This window comes from Monodelphis domestica, chromosome 1 (assembly GCF_027887165.1).
Source record: "Monodelphis domestica isolate mMonDom1 chromosome 1, mMonDom1.pri, whole genome shotgun sequence".
Classification (NCBI taxonomy): Eukaryota; Metazoa; Chordata; class Mammalia; order Didelphimorphia; family Didelphidae; genus Monodelphis; species Monodelphis domestica.
In genome coordinates, this window is record NC_077227.1 from 616,267,716 (window position 1) to 616,293,744 (window position 26,029).

General features: G+C 37.8%; 1 protein-coding gene across 3 annotated transcripts in view; it reads left to right on the top strand.

The window, feature by feature from the left end:
• Nucleotides 1-1,539: 1,539 nt before the first annotated feature.
• The window catches only part of KIF16B (kinesin family member 16B), a 341,792-nt gene continuing 317,302 nt past the window's right edge, over nt 1,540-26,029 (top strand). Inside the window, exon 1 of one of the 3 annotated variants that reach the window (XM_056813860.1) lies at nt 1,540-1,963. In XM_056813860.1, the coding sequence (XP_056669838.1) occupies nt 1,917-1,963 (47 nt within the window). In that variant the 5' untranslated portion in view covers nt 1,540-1,916. The remainder of the gene's footprint in view (nt 1,964-26,029) is intronic. The other 2 variants (XM_056813861.1, XM_007476655.3) reach the window with 2 other exon arrangements.

The following is a 26,029-nucleotide window of genomic DNA, read 5'->3' on the forward strand; positions in this document are numbered from 1 at the left end:
GACTATTGGAATGTGAACCCCATTGGCATGGGAGGTTCCTTCTCCTACCTTCTTAAGATTACTTTAGGACAGAAACCTTTTGCTGAACAATGGAAAGGACTTTGACCTATGCTTAAGCATAGAACAGGAATTTCTTTGAGTCATGATTGATTTTAGAATTGATACAATGGAGATACTTGGAATCAATCTCCACTCTATTCAGTCCTAACAGGATTGAGTAAGGGCTGCAGCCTAGATCAAAATTTAATTATTCCAATCTCTACCCTACTCAGGTTAACAGGATTTAGAAAGGGCTGTAGCAAAGGATCAAAGATTTAATTATTTGAAAATATGACCTTCAACAGACATGTGCAAAAGCCAGAGACCTCTGGGCAGTCCTGGGTTTAAGCTAGAGCCTCCATTGGCACAGGGAAATTGATGGACAGGTGATTGGTAGATGTGAGGACTGAGGGGAGGCAACTTGGATGGTTTCCTTAAAGATAGGGGAGTCTGAAGACTCGGGGTGGCGACCTTAAATTAATATATATCAGTCTTTTAAAGTGATTTCCTTGTCACACTACCTAGCTACCCCCAAAAGTCCCTTAATTTTTAAGTGCTCCCAGAAAACTCAGCTGCAGAAGAGCTGTTGACTTTCTTGGGTTGAGGGTGACCTCACATTAATGAAATTACAGATCTGGTCCAGAAAGGAAATGTTGCTGGGCACTGGGGAAGGCACTGGATTGGAAGTCTGAGATCCCAAGTAAATACTGCCTCTATTTAATGTGAGTGCCATTCTGGACATCCCTCACTTGAAAAATCAGGGGACTGCTCTAGATGAGTGCTAAGGTTCTCTCAGCTGTGTATCTACTCCAATATAAAGCATTTGTATAGCAGACTGAATCCTGAGGCCAGGAAGACCATGAACCCTCCCCTCCCCCCATCTCAGTCCTATACTAGCTGTGACTGTGGGGAAATCACTTTTCAATTGTGTGAGCCAGCTGTTTGACACAGAATGTGGCACATTAGTGGGTGCCTAATAAATGCTTACTGATTGAAGTTGCAATTTTTAAAAAAAGCCCTTACTTCCCGTCTTAGAATCTACATTAAGTATTAGTTCCAAGGTAGAAGAGTTATAAAGACTAGGCAATGGGGCAAAGACCCGCCCAGGGTCACACAGGTTAGTAAGTGTATGAGACCAAATTTGAACCCAGGGTCCTTCCAGCTCTAGTCCTGGCTCTCAATGCACTAAGCCAAGTAGCTGCCCCCGAAATTGCAGAATTGTTACCATGGTGGAAGGAATTTCCTTTCTGGGAGTTCCTGGCACCGACCCACACCCGCAAAGCCAAATCCCCTCTTTTAGTTATCTTGCCGCCCCGGGGCACGAGCCCCTAGTCCACGCCCCTCACACGCCTATTCCAAGTAGCTGCTCTTCTTCCTCCCGCCCCCGCTCCCCGTCTCCCTGGCTGTCATGGAAACCCGGAGAAGTGGAATTCGTCCCCTCTGGCCCAGCAGCCGATTCCTGCCTAGTAGGCTCCTCGCTGGAGCCGCATACTGGGCATGCTCAGTATCCAGGGTAGCTCTCGGGCTGCAAAGAGGAGGAGGAGGAGGAAGAAGCTTTGATATCGCCCCAGGCCGGCCCCGCCCTCCCGGGGGAGACCTGGACTGGAAGGGGGGAGGGGGGAAGTTCTGGAAGCGGAGGAAAACCGGGAGGAGGAGGAGGAGGAGGAGGAGGAGAGGGAAGTGGGCGGGGGCAGCCTCGAGTGGAGAAAGTAGTTTCCCCGGAGTTGCGGGTCCAGCTGCTGGTGAAGCGGGTTGTGGGGGTGGGGGGGGGCACGGAGTGGCGGTGACTGCGGGGCGTGTAGGGGAGGCAGTAGGGAAGACAGTAGGGGGCCCAGGGGTCAGAGGCCGAGCCAGTGCTGGCCGGGCAGGGATGAGCCATGGCATCAGTCAAAGTGGCCGTGAGAGTCAGGCCCATGAACCGAAGGTGAGTGAGCCTGCCCCTTGTCCTTCCCCTCCCCTCTTATACCCTCGCCTTCTCAGCCCTATCTACCTCCGTCTCCTATTTGGAAAGCCCAAGGAGGAGGGAGCCCCTGACATCCCCCTCCTCGCCCAGGCCTCTTGCAGAGCTCCGAGGCTTTGATGCCAATCTGTCTTGTCTGCTGAATCTGGAGGGTCAGGCGGTTTTACCTGTCCCCTCTCTTATTTGGAGGCACCACGGCTGAAGCCTCTCGTTCACCTGTTCGCCGCAGAGATCCAGCCCCTGGAAACTCTTGGGCCGGGGAATTGCTTGACCATTTCAAACTGTCAAAGTGTAAATATCGCCCTAGAGGAAAAGTACTCAGTCCTCGCCGAATCCCTAGGCAGACCTGGAAATCCCAGCCCAAGTCCTCCTCATCCACGAGGATTGTTGTGCTCTCCACGCCCCCCAGTTTTTGCCGGGTCTTTCTTCGGCTTAACTTTGTATTGACTTTGCTGGTGCATTTGTTTGTAGTTACTTCCTAGTGTAAGTGTTGTATTCTTCCCTCCCAACCCCCACCCACACTAGCACTTTTAAGTTTCCTTTCTTTGCTTTTAAAAAAATTGACATCCCCTGGGGGCAGCTGGGTTGCTCAGTGGATTGAGAGCCAGGCCTAGAGACCGTAGGTCCTAGGTTCAAATGTGGCCTCAGATACTTCCTAGCAGTGTGACCCTGGGCAAGTCCTTCCACTCTGCCTTGGAACCAATACATACTATTGATTCCAAGACGGAAAGTAAGGGTTTAAAGAAAACTGACATCCCTGGGGCCAAGCCCACTGTAGGAGCTTCATAAATGTTTATTCAAACAAATGGAATGATTGGTACAGTGAAAATCCTGACAGAGGCCTCTTTTTGAATTCATTTGAACATTGTTTTTAACTTTAAAAGAAACAGACAACTCTATCGACTCCTGGATCTTAAAAATTAAAAGAAAGATATCTCTGAGAGGGAAGGAAGGAATGACGAGAAAGGACACCCATGAACATACCTGTTTCCAGTAGCATTCAAAGAATACGTGGCAGGTTTTCCTAGATTTTGAGCTGAAAGGGCCCTTGGAGTTTATCTGATATAATGTCATTTTACATATGCTCAAACTGAGACCCTGATAGGTGTAAGTGATTTTGCCCGGGGTCACAAATAAGCAAGTGGGATTTGAACCAGCTTCTCTGGATACCATGTCCAGTATTTTTGCATTAACAGGGAGCCAAGCCTAATATCAGATATTTTTGATTGCTTGGAATGTGAAGTTTCTAATTAGTAGCTAAGCGTCCTTGGGAGAAAGTTAAAGGGTGACTGAAGGAGAACTGTTTCCATCTTTAAAATGAAAGGCAAATAGGCCATTGAATTGAAGGCACACCCTTGAGAAAAGTTGCTAAAAAGAGATATATTAGTACTTCAAGTGTTCAGGTGTTTAAAACATATTGAAATTCATTGACAAGAGTTACAAATTTATTAGAGCTTTGTATTGCAACCTTTTAATGTTATTCCTTTTAATGTTTTGATTTTTCCCCTCACTTATTGAAAGAAAATCAGCCCTTTCCCGCTAAAGTTTTAGTATCTTACCAGGTTGGGAAGTTGTTTTGAAAAGTTGGCAACTTCTAAAAGTGAAATACATCTAAAAATAAATATTTTCTGAGTTGATAATAAACAAAGCCCAAAAGCCATCCATTTCTGTTGATGCATAAATAGATTTAATGGATACTTGACCTACTTATGTTCTGTCCACACACCAAGATGGATTGTCTTATGTAAGTCAATGGCTAGCTAGGGATTATTATAGAAGATATCAATAGGAAAGTTACCAACTTCTTGTGTGAAAAGGTAGAGAACTAGGGCAGGTAGGTAACACAGTAGAACACCAGGCCTCTCAGATGCTTTCTTGCTGTGTGACCCTGGGCAAGTCCCATGGCTTAGCCCTTCCTTACCACTCTTCTGGCTTGGAATCAATACTTAGTATCAATTCTAAGACAGAAGATAAGGGTTTTAAAAAGAAAAAGAAAAGGTAGTGAACTAATTTGACTACTTTGAAATTTTTTTTTGTTAGTAACAAAATTGAAAAAGTCAGAGTAATTGTCAATATTTTGAAATCAATACTTTTTAAAGAAAAAAAATAAGTATGATTTATAGCTTAGTAGCACAGTAGATAGAACACTGAATATGGAGTCAGGAAGACCTGAATTCAAATACTGTCTCTGGCATTTACTAGCTATAAGAATACCTTAGAAAAGTCACTTAATTTCTTCCTGCCTTAGTTTCCTCATCTGTAAAACGAAGATAAGAATAGACCTTTCAGGATTACTGTCAGGATCAAATGAGATAATAGTTATAAAAGCTCTTTACAGACTTTAAAGTATTGTATAAATGCTAGTTTTTACTACTCTTTATTAAGTTTCCAAAACTTTTAAAGTTTAAAAACCACATTTGACTTAAAAAACCCTAGCATCTATGTATATTTCTATTTCTATTTTTCTATTTATATCATGATATTGATGCTATTTGAGAGTAAGGGAACCTAAAGTAATTTAGATAATTAAAATGTAGTTTTGGTGGAATTACTTTTACATAGTTTTTCTTGCTCTTAGGAAAAATTAGACATTTTGAGATTAAGGATTTTAAGAAATTGGTATTAAAGATACAATGTGCTAATATTATTATAATTGCTGTTATTATAAGACTTGGCAGGCAATAATAACTACTTAGATTTCTATGACATTTCTTTTTTTGCTCTCCAGTCTAACTTCTTTGTTTTATTCTTAAGTTTCTTAAAGGTAGACAATGTTTTAATTTTGTCTTTGTACCCAGCTTTGTATTTAGTTATACTTAAAAGATTGTTTTAATGAATAAAGGAAATAGAGATTTAAAGTAAGTAACTTGTTTAAGGTCACAGGAAAACTTAGTGCCATTTTTGTTAGTGTTTTTGATCTCCTTTCTTGAACTTTTAGATTTAAGCAGATTCTTCCTTTCTATTTTCCTTTTCCCCAACTTAATTTAATTTGCTTATCCAGATACCATTTACTTGAACAAGGGAACCCTGGAGGTGCCAAGGATAAGTGGTGGAAAGAGCATTAGATAGGAAGTCAGGAATCCTTGGTTCTTGTTTTAATTCCACTACTAAATATTTAGCACTGACTTTGGGAAGATTTCACTCATAAGTTGTGTTAAATTCATTTTGCTTCTTTTATTCTTGTAGTAACTAGTCCAAGGAATATCCTAGATAATAGTTCCTATTTGGTCAAGATAAATTGTAAAGATCTTTCATGATATCATAATACTAGAAGTGCTAGAAGAGATCTTGAAGCCATTTAGGCCAATCTATGGGAAAGATGAGGCAATCTAGATTTGTTGTTGTATACTTAGATGGATTTGTAGCTAGCTGTTCAGTAGCACTCAAAAAATGTTGATTAATGACTCCACACCAGTCTGGATAGAAAATCTAAACACTATTCCCTAACTGATAGATAGCAAGGAGATTTTGTCCAATTCATTGTTCAACATTTTTTGTGAGTGACATGGATGAAGCCTTTGAAGTAAGGTTCTCAGATTTGTGGATAACAGTGGGATAGTTAATACAATGAACAACAAGATTCAAGGTTTAAAAAAATCTCCACAGACAAGATCTGAAAGTGATAACATGAAAACAAATAAGGGCTTTTAAGTTAAAGTACAAGTACAGAATGAGGGAGACCCACATTCACAGATAAGTAAAATGAGATTTTAGGATTAGAGATTTAGAAGTGTAAGGGACCTTGGAGATCATCCAGTCCCCCTCCTCTCCACCCTCCATTTTTAAAATTCTTACTTTCTGTCTTAGAACAAACTCCAAGACAGAAAGGCAAACAGGGTTAAGTGACTTGCCCAGGGTCACAGCTAGGAAATGTGAGGCCAGATTTCAACCTGGGTCCTCCCAAGTCCATACCATACCATCCACTGAGCCAACCTAGCTGCCTTGCACTCACTCATTTTATTTTTTATTTTTTAAAACCCATGGCTTCCATCTTAGAATCAATACTAAGTAACAGAAGAGCAGTAATTTACCCAGGGTCACAAAGCTAGGAAGTCTCTGAGATCAGATTTAAACTTAGGACCTCTCATCTCCAGGCCTGGATTATCTTGAGAGATGTTAAATTTTTTGTCAATGGGGGTCTCCAAGCAGAGTCTGTATAACCAATCGTCATATGCCTTATATTAGAGATACCTTTCAGGTATAGGATAGATTTGAATAGCCACTAAGTTCCCTTTCAACTTGAAATTTTGTGATTCATTACTTGGGGGAGGGGCATCATTCCTGTTTTCAGATATTCAAAGAACTATTAAAATAAGAGAATGAGGGGATTTAATTTTTATAGCTCCAAGCATTAGAACTGGGGTTGGTGGATGAAAGTTATAGGTAAGTAAGTCAGTAAACATTTAATAAATGCCTAATATGCACCAAACACTCTGGATACAAATACAAAAAAGAGAAAGATAGTTCTTGCCTTCAAAGAGCTTACAGTCTGATGCTGAAGTGGGGGGGGGATGGGTGGGAAGAATGAGAAAGTATCTTGCTAATAATGGCCATGATGGAAAGGTCAGAGAAGTCCTAAATCGGTTCAGCTCCATGAGAAATGAAGAGATGTTCTAAACTGAGTTCCCTTCTCATAGGGTGGGGATAAGGTGGAGTAACAAGGCTGATGGGATCTTGGATGAGCTTTTCCCAATAATAAACTTCCCAGGCATGGTAGAGAAATTAGACTGGAAGGTAGATTTTTTTATTTCAGTGTAAGGTAGGGCAGAAAGTTAAAACAGATGACCTCTTAGATCCCTTTTACCTTGAGGAGTGTTGTTGCTATAGATTAAGTAAAAGGAATAGGGTGATTTATTACTGACTGTCCCCTTGCTGCTTCCCTGGTGACCTTAAAATTGGGACAGGATGTATGAGTTTAGTTTTTCTTATCTCCCACACTCATTCCTCACTCCCTAACTCAACTAACTGCCTGGTTTGTGTTTCCAAAGAGCATTTGACCTCTGAGTGCAAGTGCATTTGGATGGTACATGATAATGAAATAGGTTTTACATCCGAACTCTAGCCTTAACTCTGGTCACATTTTCTGGCCTGGCCAAAGAGGGAAAATGATGTCTATTTTATGAAACTTATTTTAAAATATTATCAGTAACAACAAAAATATCATTTTTTTGATCCATATTCTCTGTTGATCTTTAGTCTAGAGATATGAAAAATGATAAAGAACAGAAATAATGTCTAACATTTATTTGGTGCTGTAAGATTTAAAAAGTTCTTCACATATATTATCTCACTTGATCTCTATAACTTTATGAAATAGGTGCTATTATTTTTCTTATTTTTCAGATGAGGAAACAGGTTGATACATGTTAAGTGATTTGACTAGCCTTATTCACAAAGCTCTACCAGGACTTGAATTTTAGTTTTCCTTTAGCACTTGGAATATTTGACATTTAGAAAACTGAATATACACATGTCAAATAACAAAATAATGCACAAGCAAGGTGTTGAATGATACTGTTAAGTGTCATAAGAATTCAGAGGAGGAAGGTGTTGAGGGGATTGGACTTTTAAAAGGTCATGGGCTTGAGCCAGGCCTTGAAGGGTTTTACTGAGTGTGGTATGATGGAAAGAGCAATGTATTTGAAACTAAATGGCCTGTGTTTGAATCTTGACTTTGCCAATTATTAGTTGTATGACTTTAGGCAAGTTTTTCTTTAAACCTCTCATTTGGTTTTCCTCATCTTTACAATTAGATATTATACTAGATGGTCTCTAAAGATTTTTCAACTCTAAATCTGTGCTTCTATGATCTCAAGATTTTTAGACATTTTAAGCAAGGAACTGGTGGGATATCAAGGTATAAATGTGCTTGTGAAAGCAAAAAGAGACTGGAAATTCTGGTTTGGGTGTCATAAGCAAGAGGAAACAGAATATGATCTCTTGGAATTTGTAAAGAGAGATCAGAACTACGAATTAAATCTTGAACTAGTTGAAAAAAAGAGAAATTAGCAAAGAAAAGAGAGAAGCAATGAGGTAACAGGTGAGTAAGGACAGTGCCATGTATACTCCTTGTTGTAAATTCCTTAGTTTGGCATTCAAAGCTATCTACAATCTGACTCTAACCCACTTTTCCAGTAGTCCTGCCAGACCAGGCTACTTTGCCATTCCCCTGATTTCTCCTGCTGTTTGTTGATCTCTCTGCACCATTATCTACAATATCTCTGTTATTTGAAAAAGTTCCTTCCACATCTCTTCCAGTTAAAATCCCTCTCTTTTAAAATCTATGTTGGATACTTCCTCCTATAGAATCTTACAAGATTCCCCCAGCTATAAGTGACTACTCCTTTTTTTGAATCTTTTACACCATTTTGTTTGGATTTTGCCTCTTCACTTACCATATTTTAACTTGTATTATCCATATACCATCTCTCTATCACTGCTCTCCCTACCCCCAAGAACAAAATTAGGTGATAAACATTATAAACTCTTTTGGTGCAGCCTGATTTTCATCCTTGAATTACCAGTGTCTACTACAGTGCACTTGCTAGAAGTTTACTATTTGTCGAATTGTATTTAATGGACTAGGTATTATAGAAAATCCCTTCTAGCTCAAAGTTCTGTTCTCCTATTAATGAAGGGAGAGGTCAACAGTGTTACATACTGCAGAAGAAGATTTATGATTGAGGTCATGAATAACTTTGGATACAGTTTCAGAGTGGCGTGGATATTATTCCTATTTTAAGGATTTAAGATTGGTGGAGGGTGTGGGGAAATGAAGAAAAGAAGGCAGTGAGATGTAGAGAACTCTGGAGACGTTTGGAAAGAATATACCCTGTATTCACATAATGTTACTTTGTTCTTGCCATTACATTCTTTTCAGTGTTAGTTATTTGACTTTTAGTTCTATTCATGGGGACTAACAAGTCCATTTAACTTTAATAGTTGTGCATAGAGTCCTGGAGACACTATGATGTTGGTGGTAGATAAATACTACTACCTAGGAAACAGAGAAAAAAGAAGTGAGATAGAATAAAATTAATGTGAGAGAGTAAGGTGAGGAAGGAAGGTGAAAGAAAAGAAGTAGGAGACAGGATTGGGGCACATGATGGAGAGCTCGAGAATACTGCCACCAGTCTCCTTAGGTACCGTAGATGTTTCTCCTAAACTGGAAGTTTGGCCATCAGACTGTGAACATCCTGCATACTTTAGATGAAATTGTTTGGTCATGATGTCAGTGAGAATATGATGGTGCCTTTTAATATGTTTTGAAGCTATTTTAATGTTTGTAATGCTTCTGTATATTTGGAGGAGAAAGCAGTTTTAAGAAAGATTGTTTAATGATCTACAGTATTGGCTAATCCTTTCTTGGCATTAAACCTGTACTATTTGCTTTTAACCATGAAATCTAGTCAATAGAAAGCAAAATGAGTATACTTATTTAGAACATTTGAATATTATGCTAGTTTAGTAAGCCCTGTGGGCTAAATGAAGTAGCTTGACTCAAAAACAAAAAACAAAAAAACTTTGGTTTATGATTGTTTTTTCCATGTTATTTCATTAGAATTTGCTGTTTCTATATAATAACTATACACATAACTAATTGTGTGTACAGGCAAAGAGGGTGTCATGGAGGAAAAAATATTATTAATGTTGTATGTGTATGTGAAGGGTAAGTAGCTATAACTCATAGTGTGGCTGAAAAAAACACCATGTAGTAAAAAGAGTCAAAAGAATTGGATTTGAATCTCTGCTTCAACATTGATATGCTTTGTTACCATAAGCAAGTTTTCTGACTTCTCTGAGACTTATTTTATTCACCTGGATGATTGGAACTATAATACAATAATCCTGTGAGGGACAACAACTAGTTATGAACTACATGAGGATGAGCTATAACATAGTACAGACAAAATGATGCCCAGAGACCCAATGAAGTTAGAGATATCTAATTAGCACATCTACCTCAACAAGGTTGTTGTGAAGAAAATTCTTTAAAAACTCTTTTGGAAATGTGAGTTGTTAAGCATTTATGTCTACAACAAATATTAAGTGCTGAACATTCACAAGACTTAGGGGATGCAAAGAAAAAAAAATGTCCCTGTCCCTAAGAAGTTTTCAGTCAAATGGAGGGAGTATGCAAGATGGTTAAAATATGGTAGGTGTACAAGTGAAGTTCATATAAAGTACTATGATAAATTTGGGTACCACTTACAGTGGGAAATACAGGGAAGGCTTGAATAAGAAGCTGGCACTTTGAAGAGGCTTTAAACAAGTGAATATGTGGAAACAGTGCAAATGCATAGTGATAGGAGAGGATAGAACTCTTTCACAAAACAAGAAGCTGAATTTGGCTGAACTATACAATGATTGGAGTAGTACTGGAATGAAATTAGTTTGGAAAGAAAGATGGGAGACAGGAATGTCATGCTAAGTATTTGCATTTATTCCGTTGGAAATGGTGAGCCAGTGAAGATTTTTGAGTAAGGGGATCTAGCCGGTGCATTAAAAGGATGGTTTTGTTGAGATTTGACATATTGTTTTAGAAACTGAAGGAACTAGAACAAGGAGACCTATGGGAGCATAATTCAAGTCATAGGTTTTGAAGACTTGAACATCAGAGTGGTGGCATTGGGAGTATAAAGAAGGTATATGCAAAATATGTTTTCCTTAATCATGTAAATATGGATTTAGAACTGGAAGAAATTTTATAGACCACCTAGTTTAGCCCTTCTCATATTAATGATGTTGTTTGTCCTTCGTTTTTGAAAGAACCAGTGACATCAGGAAGTGATGTTTTGATCTGTGCTGAAATTGGATTTAAGTGATGCAGAGTTGCGCCAAGTTGTCAGTCTCACTTTCTCATCCAGTCATCCAAGTTCAGTGACTAGACAAGTCAGGGAAACTGTCAGTGGCTTGGGATGACCCTGATATCTTCCATGTCTGACCATACTCTAAGCACTAGTGTCTACTTCAGCTGCCTTCATGGCCATTGGAACAAATTGTTCTGATCTGCCCCTTCCTCTGGGCATCTTCACAACTCACTAATAGGTTTGAGGTCTGTTGGTTACTCTCAGCCTGGTTTAGCCCCCTCTGCTAAGGGCTTTATGTGTGGCTGATGTGCATGCTACAGCTTCTTAGAGCCAAAGGTGAGAGCTGGGTGCCAGGTAGACACCAAAGGAGGAAAGCAACCCTGAAAAGAGCTTGGTAAGTCCTCCACAGAGGTACTAGTCTTCCCTGAACACCTGAAAATAGACCTCCATATTAATGATAAAGAAATGGAGAGCAGAAAGGCAGTTACTTGCTTAAGGCCACACAATGCAGTAAAGACAGCCAGGATTTGAACTTAAATTCTCATTTTAAACTGCATCATCTATCTGTTTACAGCTCCCAAATATTTGCATGTATTTGAATGGAACAAATGGGATTTTATACAAATAAAGATTACTTCCATTCTAATATGGGACTCTTATAGCAATCATTGTTCACTAAAAATCAAATCAAACACTAGTGTTTTTATAATGTAGGGTTTAAATGGTATGTGGGAAATTTTCCTACTTCTCATGATTTCAATTCTTTACTGAAAATGACCGATGTATAGTCAAACACTGGGAATTGATTGTTATTTCTTGGAAATTAAGTATTTGTAGTACCTTTTGATATTGAAATTAGATATTAATATTTCTCTGCTTTTCAAGATGTGGGATTTAAGGCGTGAGCATCAGAACAATGATAGTAACATATATTTGGGAGGAATCACTGCTCACATTCTTTCCCTTTTTATAAAATATATTTTCATTGAAATGTTTTGTCTTTATACTTGCCAAAATTTCTCACAGTATTCTTTCCCCTGACTCACATAAATATTTTTTAAAGAAAAAGAGGTGGAGAAAAAAGTCAGCAAAATCAACCAATATACTGAAAAAGGTTGAAAAAATTTGCAGTGTTCCCTTCCCATGAACCTTTCATCCCTTCAAGCCATGCTTGTTTTTTGTAATTTTGCAGTGTTCACTTTTGATAGTTTGTGGTGGGTTGTGGTCATTGTATATATTATTTTCATGACTTTGTTTACTTCACTCTGCATCAGTTCATGTATTTCTTTCCCTGCTTCTTCATGTATTCATCAAAGTCATTGTTTCATTTAGCATAATAATAGTCCATTATGTTCCTGTAATACAATTTGTTTAGCTATTCTTCAGTTGATGGACATCTACTTTGTTTCCAGTTATTTGATATTATAAAAACTACCATAAATATTTTGGTGTATGTAGATGCTTTCTTTTCTCAGTGACCTTCTTGTGGCATCTCTCTGTCAAAAGGGTACTGTGCTTAATTTCATATTGCATTCCAAACATTGCAACAATACAACAATGTACCTCTTTTCCTAGAATTCTGCCCCCATAGTGATTATTGCCATCCTTTGCATCTTTGTCATCTTTGCCAGTCTGCCTGGGCAAGTCACTTAACCTCCATTGCCTAGCCCTTACCACTCTAATGTCTTGGAACCAATAAATAGTATTGATTCTAAGATGGAAGGTAAGGGTTTAAAAAATAAAAAATACAATTTTTACTCAAAGATGGTCTGATCCTTTTCTATTTTCTAAATGTTTAATGTTTAAATGTTAAAAAATCATTAAAAATGATCTTTAATATTATGGTTATGTGTTCATTTTGAATTTATTGTAGATTTATTGTGGCATAAAATGTTAGTCTTAGCTTAATTTTTTGCCAGATTGCTTTTCAGTTTTCCCATAAATTTTTATAGAAAATTTATTTTTTTTAAAGAAATTTATGTTTTTGCTTTTATTGAAAACTATATTGTTCAGTTCCATTGCTTATACTTCTTCCTTGTCTGTTGCTTTTACTTCTTTATCTTATAACTAGTACCAAATGGTTTTGATGACTGCTATTTTATAATATATTTGAAGCCCCAAAAAGTCTTGCTTCATTCCTACTCCCCCATTCCCATGTTTTCCCTTGATAGTCTAGATCTTTTGTTTCTCTGAAAGAATTTTATTATTTTATGAAGTTCTGTAAAGTATTTCTTTGATAGTTTGACTGGTTAGCATTAAAGTTGTATTAACTTTGATAGTTCTGTCATTTCCATTATGTTGGCAAACATGCTATTTAAGCATTCTTTATTTCTTTGAGGAGCACTTAATAATTGAATTTTTCAAATATTTTATGTGTTTTGGTGATTGATGTAGTAAAAATTCATTTTGCAGTTGAATGAAATTTCCCTTTCTATTACAGCTTATTTGATAGTATTATATAGAAATACTATTGGGTTTTGTGTACTTATTTTATAGTTTGCAACTTTGCTGAAGGTAATGTGTCAATTAATATCTTTGCTGATTCCTCAGGATTTTCTAAGTAAACCAACATTTCATCAGCAAATAGAGATAGTTCTCTATGATGTCTATAGTTCTCATAGATGTCTATGCTTTTAATGTCTTTCTTTTACTGCTATTTCTAATATTTCTAAAACAACATCAGATAATGAGGAGAGTGAGCATCTTGCTTTAATTCTGTATCTGTTCTAGTGTATCTTTTTTTCCATATGTTGCTTGCTTTTAGTTTTAGATACTTTCTATGGTGTGGAAAAAATATTCCCCATTCCCTCTGTTTGGTATAGTTTACCATTTAAAAATTCTTATGGCAAATCCACATGAGTATATTTACTTCCTGAAATCAAGAGATTTGGATATTTTTTACCCCTTTAAATTTCATTATCACACTCTTAGTATATGGCCAGCTCTATCTGCTATACCCACATTATTTCTCATTTTGTCACATAAATAATTCTGAGAAAGAATAGAGAATTTATACATTCTGACACTGCCAAGTTAAGGTGGTTTCTTGGGTAGATTTGGGGGTAGAAAGACTTGGGGTCTAATTCTTGTTCTGACACTTGCTAGACCTGTAACCTTGGGTTGATGTTTGCTTGTTTACTAAAATCATAAATTTAGAACTCAAAGCATTCCTAGAGCTATTTAATCCAACCCCTTCGTTTTATAGAAGAAGAAACTGAGGCCAGGATAAGTTAAGTGATTTCTTAAAGTCACTTAATAAATACACCCGATTTGAACCTAGCTCTTCAGACTCGAAAGACAGATGTTCTTTAGGTATGATTATATGATCACGTAGGTCCTATATTTGAATGCCTATATTTCTCGATAATGTCACATCATATGATGCCAAAATGTGATATTGCTTTTTCAACAATGACCAATATGAAATGTTTTTCATGACAATAAAAATAAATTTTAAAAATGTGATACTCCAGTTTAGCTGTTAATGCAATGTCTAGAAAAATAGAAGCCAATAGATTTCAGGGAGCTAGATCTGTGAGTAAAATTACTAAAAGTGATTTCTGTTTTGTAGGTGGCAGTGTGGAGGGGTTGGCCAATGCCTCCCATGAATGAGGATACAATACTATTATTAATATATTAAAATAACTATCATTCCAGTTTTGTTTCTTTTCACCAAAATTTAGTGTTCTGGAGATTTTCTTCAGGGGACAACATTTCTTATTTTACAATAGTTGTCAGTTGAAAAAAAGTCAGTTTATAGAAAATATGCTCACAGTAACTTTGATCAGTTTGATCAGCTGGAGTCTTCAAAGAGAGTGATGTTTGTAGTCTGAGAAACAAGTGACAATGGTATGATGTAACATTATCGTTAACAAAGTGATAAAGTAGAGTTTGGTTTCACGAGAGAAACCAGAGTTAATCTGTGATAAAGTGAGAGTAATCTGTCTCTCTCATTATTGCTTGGTGCTTTGCCTATCCCCAGGTGGAGTTTTGGTTGATAGTTAAAGTTTAGCAAAAGAGTTTTAAGTGTATATAGGATTAGATACCAGAACTGGTGTTAAACTTTCTTATGGGATAGGGTTGAAATTTTTGTTGTTGTTGAGATTTAGAGGTCCTGTGAAAATTTGTGGCTTTAGGCAACTTGCCATTGAACAACATAAGGTGCCAACTCTTGTGCAAGATTTCTTTCTGAAGGCACAGTGTTGTCACTTGTCTCTTTGTGCTTATACTTGCTGGATTCTTATTTGCTTGAGAAGGATCTGTAGATAAAGGAAGGAGAACTGGTGCAGAGTTGTTAAAGTAGCCTTGAGTACTTGTTTTGGGGGGAGTACTCTATGCAGTTGTGCCCTGTGGGTCAATTAGCCTTAAGAGTAAAGTTAAAAAGACAATGAAGGATAGTTGCTCACAAATGGAAGTAGTTTCATGAGACACTTTAAAACAAATACGCTTTTTTTTTTTTGTTTTGTAAAATAAATAATATTTATTTATCTTGGATTTATTTTGACCTTGGTAGGCCAATCTTTACTCCTGTAGGAGGGAAATTGTAAGAGAAGTTCTGATAGGTTCTCTAGAAGATTTTCAATTCTTTAACATTTCAAAACTATGTAGGCTGACCACTTGAAATTTTTAAAAGTTTGTTCTTAAAATCTTGCTATAATCTTTTACAGAGAAAGTAGTTATCTTGCTCCTTGATTTCTTTTCTTTTTTTTTTTAAAGATCCATTTCATTTCAATTGATCTGCTTTTCCTGGTAGCCAATTTGTTTTTCTATCCTTATTCTGATTTATTCTTTCTCTCAAAACAATGTAACTGATTTAGGGACCTTTAAAAGATCTTCCTAACTCTAAATATTTCTCTCATTCACCATGATTGTAGATTTGTTACTTTGGTTTAAAGTATTATATATGTTTTGAATTCTTAGTTAGAATGCAAATAGCTGGTGGCAGCCCCCATCGCTCAGTTGATTGAGAGCTGAGCCTAGAGACTGAGGTCCTGGGTTCAAATTTGATCTCAGATATTTCCTAGCTGTTTGACCCTGGGCAAGTCACTTAACCTCCATTGCTTAGCCTTTACTGCTCTCCAGACTTGGGATAGACAACACATATAAATTAGAAAGTACAAGATAGAGGAGGGGGGAAGTCACCTTAAACAGATCATTGGCATTAGCAGCTGGAGAGACATGAAAGACCTCCTGGAAGAGGAGATACTTGAAGGAAGTCTTAAAAAAAAAAGTCCAGAGATGAGAAGGGAGGGTGGAGCATTTCAGTTATGGGCTTTTATAGACAACATATATATACACACACACACACACACATATATATACATATATATATATATATATATATATTTAAATTGCAGATAGATATTCCTGAGGAGGCTAGAGAATTGCTTTAAAGACATCTGACAACATTGTGAAAAGCATCATGCTAAAAAGCATGAGAGCAAACACAGAACTCTGCTTCACACTATTGATGACTAGGAAAGCATCTTTCATCTAGAGCCCATTGAGCATGTCATCATGAAACTGGCATATAATACTGATGTACTGCTCTGAGCAACCAAATTTCCGTAAGATCTTCCACAAGCCCTCATGACTGACAGTCTCAAAGGCTTTGGTCAGGTTGATTAATGTTGTGTATAGACTTGTCCTGCTCTAGGCATTTCTTCTCTTATAATTGGGCACTAAACACCATGCTGACCATTCTTCAGTCCTTTTGCAAGCTGTGCTGGTTCTGCATGGTGAGCACTCCAGCACTTGTTGTCTGCTTCCTATTTGCCTTTTCAGTTATCTTCTTTGAAAAAGCTATATTTTCAATGATACCATTTCCTCTCCTTTTGCTGTCTCTGCAGTGTGGCGACAGATCTCCTCATTCAATTAAAATTACTCTTTCTAACGTTACCAATCATATAATTACCACATCTTTTTTTCTTCATCCCTCTTAACCCCTCTGCAGTATTGGATATTGTAGACTACCTACTTTCTCCTTTGGAGGTTTTCAATGACTGCTCTTTCTTGATTTCTTACCTTTGTAATCGTTCCTTTTCAGCCTGTTTTCCTGGATCTTTATCCATGTCACCCAGTCACTGTGGCTGTCTCCCAAGACTTTTCATCAGGGTCTTCTCCCCTTTTCTCTTTATTACACTCTCAGTTGGGGATCTTATTAGCTCCCATGGGTTTGCATTATCTTCATGTTGATGATTCTCAGATCCATTATCTAACCTTATCTTCTCTCATGAACACTAATTACCAGCTGCCTTTTGGCCTTTTTTGAACTGGATGAATCTTCCAATAATGGAAGGATGTACCATGGAGTCTCGGATTCACATGCCTGTCAAACTGATGGTATTATAGTCCCACAGAGGTCAGGAGACGAGACATATGAAGCCCAATTGAAGGGTCCAGGGTAGGAGCTTAGGCTTGGTCATATCTATTCTTTATGTCTCCTCTCTTCTTACATAGCCACCCCAGATCAAGGACTTATTTCACCTTTTGTGTGGATTATTGAAATAGCCTTCTACTTGGTGTTTCTTTCTCCAATGTCTGCCCTTTCCAGTTCATCCTCCACACAGCTGCTTGGCATCTCTTCAGAACCTGCCTTTCCTATATTCCTACATTCTTTTCCTCCAAGAAGCCCAAGATTCAGCCATACTGACCTATTTGCTGTCTCAAACATAACAAGCATCTCCTGTGGGCAGGCCTTTGCACTGTTTGTAATGGTCCATATCTGAAATGTTCTTCCTTCCTTCTTACTTCTTGACTTTTCTTTAAGACTTTGTTCAAGCATCCCCTCTTCTAGTTGCTAGCACCATTGGTCCGTCTAAGTTTACTTTCTCCCTCCTCTGTGTTGTACATTTCAATTTACATAAGTTGTCTACTCCATCAGAATAAAACCTTCTCGAAGGCAGGGGTTGGTTTTACTTTTTCTGGACATCTGATTCTTAGCACAGTGCTTCATTCATAGCCAACCTTTAATAAATATTTGCTGATGGATTATGAGATAAACACTTGCCATGCTCTTAATTTCTAAGTTGCCCACTAATCTCTTCTTAAAATTAAAAAAAAAGTAAAATAACTTACCTTCCTTCTTAGAATTAATACTATTATTAATTAATTAATTAACCAATATTGGTCCCATGGCAGAAGAGTGGTAAGGACTAGGCAATGGGGTTAAGTGATTTGTCACACAGTTAGGAAGTGTCTGAGGCCAGATTTGAACCAAGTTCCTCTCATCTCCAGACCTGGCTCTCAGTCTACTGAGCCACCCAGCCATCCCCAGGAATAATCTTTAACTGGACTTGATGGTCTGAACCACAATCATTACTCCTAAATGAGGTGAATTGGATGCAGACCATGGGAATGGCCACGACAAGGCCCAAAGGAACAGAATAAATCACCCACTCTTCTGACTGAATTCTTCTGAGGGTTACATAGAGAGAGGAGACCTTTGCCACTGTACTGCTTGGCATTCATTAATGTCCTTCATGCCTTCTCTGTCTCTCGTTTCAAACTAGAATGTTCTGTGCTAGCACACTTTATGGAACAAGTGCAGCCTCAGACTGGCGCATCAGTGCTGCTGCCTTTCCTGAAGTGGGCGGGCATGGGTGGAAGTGCCCGGACTTTCACCTTTGAAACACACCCTTAGATTCCCCTTTTTGTCTCTTCGTCAGTTGTCCTGCTTGCTCTGTCGTGCTGACCGGAGACTGGCCTTATCAGGAAGTAACATCATGGGCATGAAAATAGTCTCTGATTGCCCAGATCTCGGCTTGTCCTTATGGCCTGAGTCTTTGCCCCCATGACTGCAGGACACTCCCACCATGGCTGCCTGTTAAAAGCCTGATGTGTTCCGTAAGGGCGGATCCAGTTCCATCTCTTACCAAGCTTTCTCAGAGTAGAACTCTAGGTACTCATTCTCTTTCAGGCTATCTCAGCACTCTGTAATTAATTCTCCTGTGTTCTTGGTCACACTACATTTTATATTAACTGTATGAAAATTAACTGTCATCTGTGAAGGTAATACTTGATCCCTAAAAATGATGTGAATGGAGTGAAATCTCTGCCAGGTTGTACTTACCTGGAAAGGCTTTGATTATGGATGGAAAACTTGGGGGGCTGGTTTTGCTTGGATCAGATACACTTATTTATTAATAAGTAGATTGGTTTTAGCTTGATTAAGTTTTTTTCCTTAAATTTCCATTTGGGAGGTACTAACAACTAGAGGAAATAAGGAAAGGATTGTTTAATAAAATTTGTGACTTGAGCTGAATCTTGAAGAAAGCCAAGTATGCTCACTAGTCATTCAACAAGCATTTATAAAGTACTTACTCATGAGACAAGCATTAGTAAATAGGTGTACACAAATATGCTATGTGCTGGAGATGCAAAGAAAAAAGCAGAAGCAGTCTCCACTCTTAAGAAGTTTTCATTCTAATGTAGAGAGCTGGCCCAATGCAATGGAGACAACATATTCTTACAAGTAAGATCCATACAGAATAGATGGAAGGTTTGGAGGAAAAGCCAGTAGCATCTGGAAGGGCAGAGAATGACCTTATGAAGATGAGATTTATGCCGAGTTTGAAAGAGTGGGGCAGCTCAGGCAGAGAGAGCGAGCGCGAGCGAACTTTTTGGTTTAATATTAATTATTAACACTGTCTGAAGTGTAGACAATCAAAAATCCAATAAATCAAGCCTTGGTTTGTAGCACCCATTTCTGATGTGTAACAGATCAGTTAGATATGACTTCAGCACACTCCTGAAGAGTAAAGACTTGAGTATGATGCTAAGATTATGAACCTAGTAGACAGAAAGAATGCTGATACACATGAATGAAACATCGAGTTAGGAAGAGGGGTGGATTTTTAGGAAAAGAAGAATTCCATTTTGGACTTGGTGAGTTTGAGTTGCTTATGAGACAATTAGTTGGAATGTAAGGTGAGACTGGATCTCTGGAGATACTAGGACTGGATATCTATGTCTGGGAGTCATCAGCCTAGAGATGAAGATTGAGGTCACCGGAGCCGGGGAGATCATTGAGAGAGAATAGAATATGACATAGGACAACTTTGAGGAGGTTGTCCTCTTGTTGACCAACAACTCATGGTTAGTGAGCAGGACATGGGTCCAACAAAAGAGGTTGTTAGCAGTGTCACATGCTGTAGAGAGGTTCTTAAGAATGAGGATTCAGAAAAGCTCATCAGATTTGGCTTTTAAGAGATCACTGGTAACCTTGGAGATAATGGTTTCAGTTGAGTGATAAATTCAGAAGTCAGGTTACAAGGGGTTGAGAAATGAGGAAGAAATAGAACCAGTGAGTGAAGATTTTTTTTTCTAGATGTTTGATTGTGAAGTGGAGAAGGAATATAGGGTACTAACTTGATGAATTCATCAAGTGAATTTTTTTTTTTTGATGAGGAATTCCTAGAAATGTTTGTGATGAGGAGGGAAGGATCGAAGATAGAGTGATGAAAAGAGGGGGAAAGGAGAGAGAGAGGGAATTTAGCTCACAACTAGAGGAGTTAGTCTTGGATAGGAAAAGGGACATCTTTTTGTTAGAGCTTGGAGTAAAGGAAAAAGGAATATTTCTATTAAGAGATTTTGACATGTAGAGTAGGGAAAAGGAGTTTTGGTGAATCACCCTTGTAAAGTATGGATAGAAATCCTTTCCTGAAATGGAGAAGGGAGAGGATAATATAAGAAATTTGAGGAAAGAAGAGGAGGTTTGGAAGCTAATGATTAAACAGTGATAAAATACAGAAGAAAAAAAGTGACAGTTGAGATTATGGTACTTAGTTAAATAGAGAGAGAAAAACTCCTGTCATCATATTAACACAGATAAAGCATTGTAACCAGCCACAGTGAATTCTATTAAAATCTTGAAATAGCTTTCTGAAACTTGTGTCAAAATTAAGAGTTCCATCAAATAGGATGGGGAGGGGGTGGGGGGAGAATGACTAGAATTTAAACCTTCTTCCCAAAATTGCAGTTTCCTCTGCCTAGAAGGATAATGATGCTCAATTAGGAATATAAGCTATTAGCTAGTTTTGCCAGTCTTCATTCTTCAGTCTGACTCTTCATGACCATACTGTTTATGAGGTTTTCTTGGCAAAGATACTGGAGTGGTTTGCTATTTCCTTTTCCAGTGTATTAAGGCAGGCAGACACTTGTGTACAGACAAGATTTGTGTAGGCTGAACTGGAGATAATCTTGGAAGTAAAGCACTAAGATGAAGGAGGCTTGACAAAGTTTTCTGACAGGTGAGATTTCAGCTGAAACTTGAAGGAAGCCTAGGAAGCCAGGAGGCAGATGGAGAGGAGGAGAATTCCTGGAAGGAGACGTAACCATTGAAAATGCTTGGAGTTAGATGATTTGTCTTCTGTGAGGAACAGCAAGGAGGCCAGCGTCTTCTTTGGACTTGGGAGAGAGCTTGGAAATAAGGTTTAAGAAGACCGGAAAGATGAGAAGGAGCCAAGTTATAAAGGACTTTAAAAACCAATTGGAATTTTAAATTTGATCCTGGAGATAATAGGGAGCCTCTGGAATTTATTGAATAGGATAAGAGGGGGTATGATATGACTGGACCTTCGCTCTAGAGAATTGACACAATGGCTGAATGGAGGATGGACTGTAGTGAGGAGGTATCTGTGATAAGAACAATTATTAAATTTTTATAGATTATACTATGCTAGGCATTTCAGCTTCAAGAAATCCTTATTACATGTCTTTTCTCACATTAAGTCAAGGTACAGTTCCTTTATATAGCCATTGAGCACACACTGGTACCTAACATTATGATGCTAAGTATGGTAATTATCATCTGGGCACTAATCAGTTGTACTTTGTAGAGCCACCTAAATTAGAAAACAAAAACAAAAAAACAACCCCCAAAGCCCCCATAGAATATAGATCTTGGTATGATGAAGGTAAAGAGGAGAAAAAAACGATTGCGATCATAGTTTTCAGAATTGAGACTCCAGAGTCCATCTAGTCCAAGTCTTAAATTTTATAGATTAGGAAACTGAGGCTCAGAGAGGTTAAGTGATTTGTCTGGGATCACCCATCATTCAGCCCTTCCTTTCTCCAGGGTCAGCCTGTTATACACTCTACTAGTTTGCCTTCCTCCTTTTAGTCTGAGGTGTCTTAAGTAGTCCTGATGAACTCAAACTAAGATTTCTTTGGTAACCAAAGAGTTGATTAGAAGGAGATGAGGTATGAGTAGGGGATACCCTTATGTTCTCAGTATTTATATAATAGCCTCCCTTTTTTTTCTGCTTCTCCTTTCTATTATGAACATGCTGAATTATGCATTTTGGGGAAGTGTGCTACAGAAGTTGTGTTAGACAAAGGATCTCCTGTGCTCTGATGCATGTGTCACAATCACAGTGTGGGTATGTAGAGAGAGACAGAGCTAAGCTTTTTGTCTTGGAATTGAACAGTTCTTATATACAAGCTTATGTTTGTGGGGAAAAAACATCTGCCTTTGGGAACAAAAAAGAATACAGGGAACTTTGTGAAGAGTTCTAGCGCTGCCTTTAGGTGCTCCTCCAGAATAAGGACCGTGTCTTGTATGGTTTTAAAAATTGTTTCCCACAATGCCTGGCACACTGTAAGTGCTTGTTCAATTAAAATTAGAAAACATGGTGAAGAACACTTTGTATTTTTTAATATATAGATTTGATGATTATATATTAGGGGTGACTGGTATCATATAGATTTTTAACCTAATAGTGGTTTGGCTTCTAGAACAACGTAGATAAAGTTGAATTATGCCATTTATCTTTTATTTTATTTTTAAAATCCTTACCTTCTCTCTTAGAATTGATACTAAGTATTGGTTCCAAGGCAGAAGAATGGCTAGGCAATTGGGGTTAAATGACTTGCTAGGAAGTGTCTGAGGCCAGATTTGAACAAGTACTTCCTGACTCCAGGCCTGGCTCTCTATCCATTGACCCATCAGCTGCCCTGTATTTATTTATCTTTTATACTTGGATATATCTGTGAGCACATCACTGTGGGTACTTTTTTTCTAGTTGGAAAACCTTTCTTGCCCTCTTACCATGTCCTTGTCATTTCCACACAATGTGCTGGAGTCCTTCTTCCAGGTCTATTATTTTGTGACCATTGGTAGACGCATTCTTGAGGGAACTTCAGAAAGAAACAGGCAGGTTTTTATAAGAAATAGTCCAAGGTACAAATTGCACAGTTGTCAAAGATGTAGATACTCTTCCACTATGTATATGTTGGTGGATTATAAAAAAAGCAAATTCATTTAATATAACAAAATAGTTTCCAATAAGGTGTAGTCAAAATTAGACAAGATCTCTTAAAAAATATGCAAATTCTTACTGTCTAGACATTGTTAATGTTTCACAATTGGCTAATGCACAGAGCTTGTCCATAATATAAACCTTGAGTGGACATTGCAGGTGGACAATGATCTGTGTCCGGAATTCAGCAGGACACAGGACAAAGGGGTGAGCTGAATTTTTTGTATATCATTTCAGAGACCTTTTAATTTCCCCCAAACTTCTTAAATTCAAGTCCCATTTTTTAACACCAGTATTCTCCCAGAGATGTTGTTTTGCTGAGTGTCTTAAAACGCTATATTGACAAAAAGAATTCAAGTTGATTACTTAGAAGGCAATGTAGTTGTGCATGGTAAATTAGAGTTGCTGCAATACATTATAAGTAGAAATATTGCAAAAGTTGTTATCTAAGACATATAACTAAAAAAAATGTTCTTGTGTGAGAAGAGAGATGAGATGAGAGTGAGGGTTGAACAAGGAATAGATGGTCATTGTGCTTCTCTAGTATCTTCAAGATGTCCAGGGAATGAGATGAAGATATTTGTAATAAAGCACTGATTAAACACTTAATAGATGCGAGGTATTATGCTAGGTATCAGCTATGATGCTATGAGGGATAGAAATAAGAAAATCAGGCAGTCCATCCTTCAAAGAACTTCCATTCTAATCAGGAAAGCAATACATACATAAGGAGAGAACTCGGTTTTGAGGGAAGTCTGTGGGAGGAGAGGCAAGATGATATGATGAGGATGATGATGACTAAAGGGAAAGAGATAATGTTTTCAGATGGCCTGGAAGGAAACCTCCCAGAGCTCTGTCTGGAGTCTCTTTGTGGAACTTCTGAGGATATGTTGAGTATCACATAGGATGAGTTATGATTATCATTGTTGGAGGGGATGTCCTCTATCAGTGAGATCACAGATCTATTAGTATAGTCTTGTAAAAAATTGATGTATTATTTTGATAACTATGTATACTTTTGATTAGACTTTTTAAGAAATTGGTATGTTTTTCTGATAATGATATACTTTTGAGTATTGGAATCCTACAATCTCTGAAGATTCAGAGTTGTAAAGAGTTTTATGATAGGCATGAATAGGTTACTACATATTCTGAATGGATAATTCTGAAGTGGTCAGAAAATGAAGTCATCAGAAATAAAAAAAAGAAACTTTACATTAAGACATTTAGATCTAGTGGAACAATTAATTGACAAGCTACATGCTTTACTAATATTTATTTAAGGAATTCTTCCAATATGCTGGCTGGCCTGCAGTAGTAATTTTATGGGAAGACAAGGACATAAATTGCACTAAATAGTTTGCAATCTGCATTGTCAGAGGGTGTATCTACATTGATGAGATCATACATTTATTGAAGTACCAGTGAAAAATATTGTTATCCTTCACTTGTATTACATTAAACTGATAATTCCCAGCAATTCTGAGGTTCTGTAGATCTCTTCAGTCCACACTGAGCAGTTCTCTGAATATCCTCAGTGCTGACTTGCCACCTCACTAAATCCCAGTTTTCTACTAAGCCATAGATATGATCACTTTTGAAAATTGATTCAGAGGGATAGTTAGGTGTTTCCTCAAATATGTACTTCTTGATTAAGATAATTTTTGGAGTTTGTCATTTTCTATTTTGAGAAAGTTATATAGTTCTTTATATTTTTGCCAGAATGTTTATAAGATAACTTTTATCTCTCATTTTTCCATCCTTATCCAGAAGAGCAATATTAGACAAAGATAAGCTCTTTGTCAAACTTATAATCTGTGATACTGTACCCCTTGATGCCTACTTGCTTACTGCCAAGGACTTTCTTCTATGTCTCAGTATTAGAACCTATTTCTTCAGGTATCAGTTTCCTACTCTGACTTTTAACAGTGGGGAAAAATGTTGAGCCTGGCTCTGGACCTTATGGTAAGACAGGCAATACAGATGCTGAATAGCTTTTTTTTTTTTTCAGTTGTCTGACCCTTCATGTCATGACCCCCTTTTGGGTTTTTTGGACAAAGATACAGGAGTGGTTTGCTATTTCCTTTTCTAGCTCATTTGGCAGATTAGGAAACTGAGATGAGGAAAAGAGAGTTAAATGACTTGCCACAACTGCGGAGTATCTGAGTCCAGATTTGAACCCAGGAAGTTGAGTCTTCTAATTCTAGGCTTAATGTGCATCTGGAGCAGAGGAGAACTGTCAAGGTTTGAAGATCTGAATTTTCAGTGTTAGCATTTACACCTTAGAAATGTTAAAAGGAAAAGTGGAGAACCCCTGGGATGATGGTTCAAAGGTAGGTCAGATTGTATTGATGTTCTAATCCCCAAGGGTATTGACTCCCTTTCCTGACTGAGAGCTGATGACTGCCTTTCAAATAAGATGATAGCACAAGTAAAGCAGTGTCTATACCAAATTTGGGCACTCCCTAGGAATGGAGAATGACAGGTGATTAGGAAGTTTTGCAAAACCTAAACTTCTTGGGAGACCCTTTGGTAAGGGGTTGTTTGGAGCTCTACCTCCCAGACAAAACCTCCACCCACCAACCTTCTGGTTATTGTTCTGGAAAGATCTGACTGCTACTGAATAAACAAACACTATTTATTTGGGAATAAGATAGTTATGATGGGATTAGGGAAGAGGATAAACAGGAGTTCCCTAAACCAAAACTTAGATTGCTGAATGGGTGCTTCTGGCCAAGACCAGAAGCCAAAAGGACCAGCCTGGAAGCTTTCTCTGTCTTCTTGAGTTCCCTAGTCTGGCTGTCCTAATCTAAAGTTAAAGAAACAATGAATGTCTTTAAGGATAGCTAACACATAGGAAGATATTTCTGTCTTCAGGACTGACTTAGCCCGCCCTCCAGGGAAAACTTTTTTTTTTTTTAAATATATTTTATTTGATCATTTCCAGGCATTATTCGTTA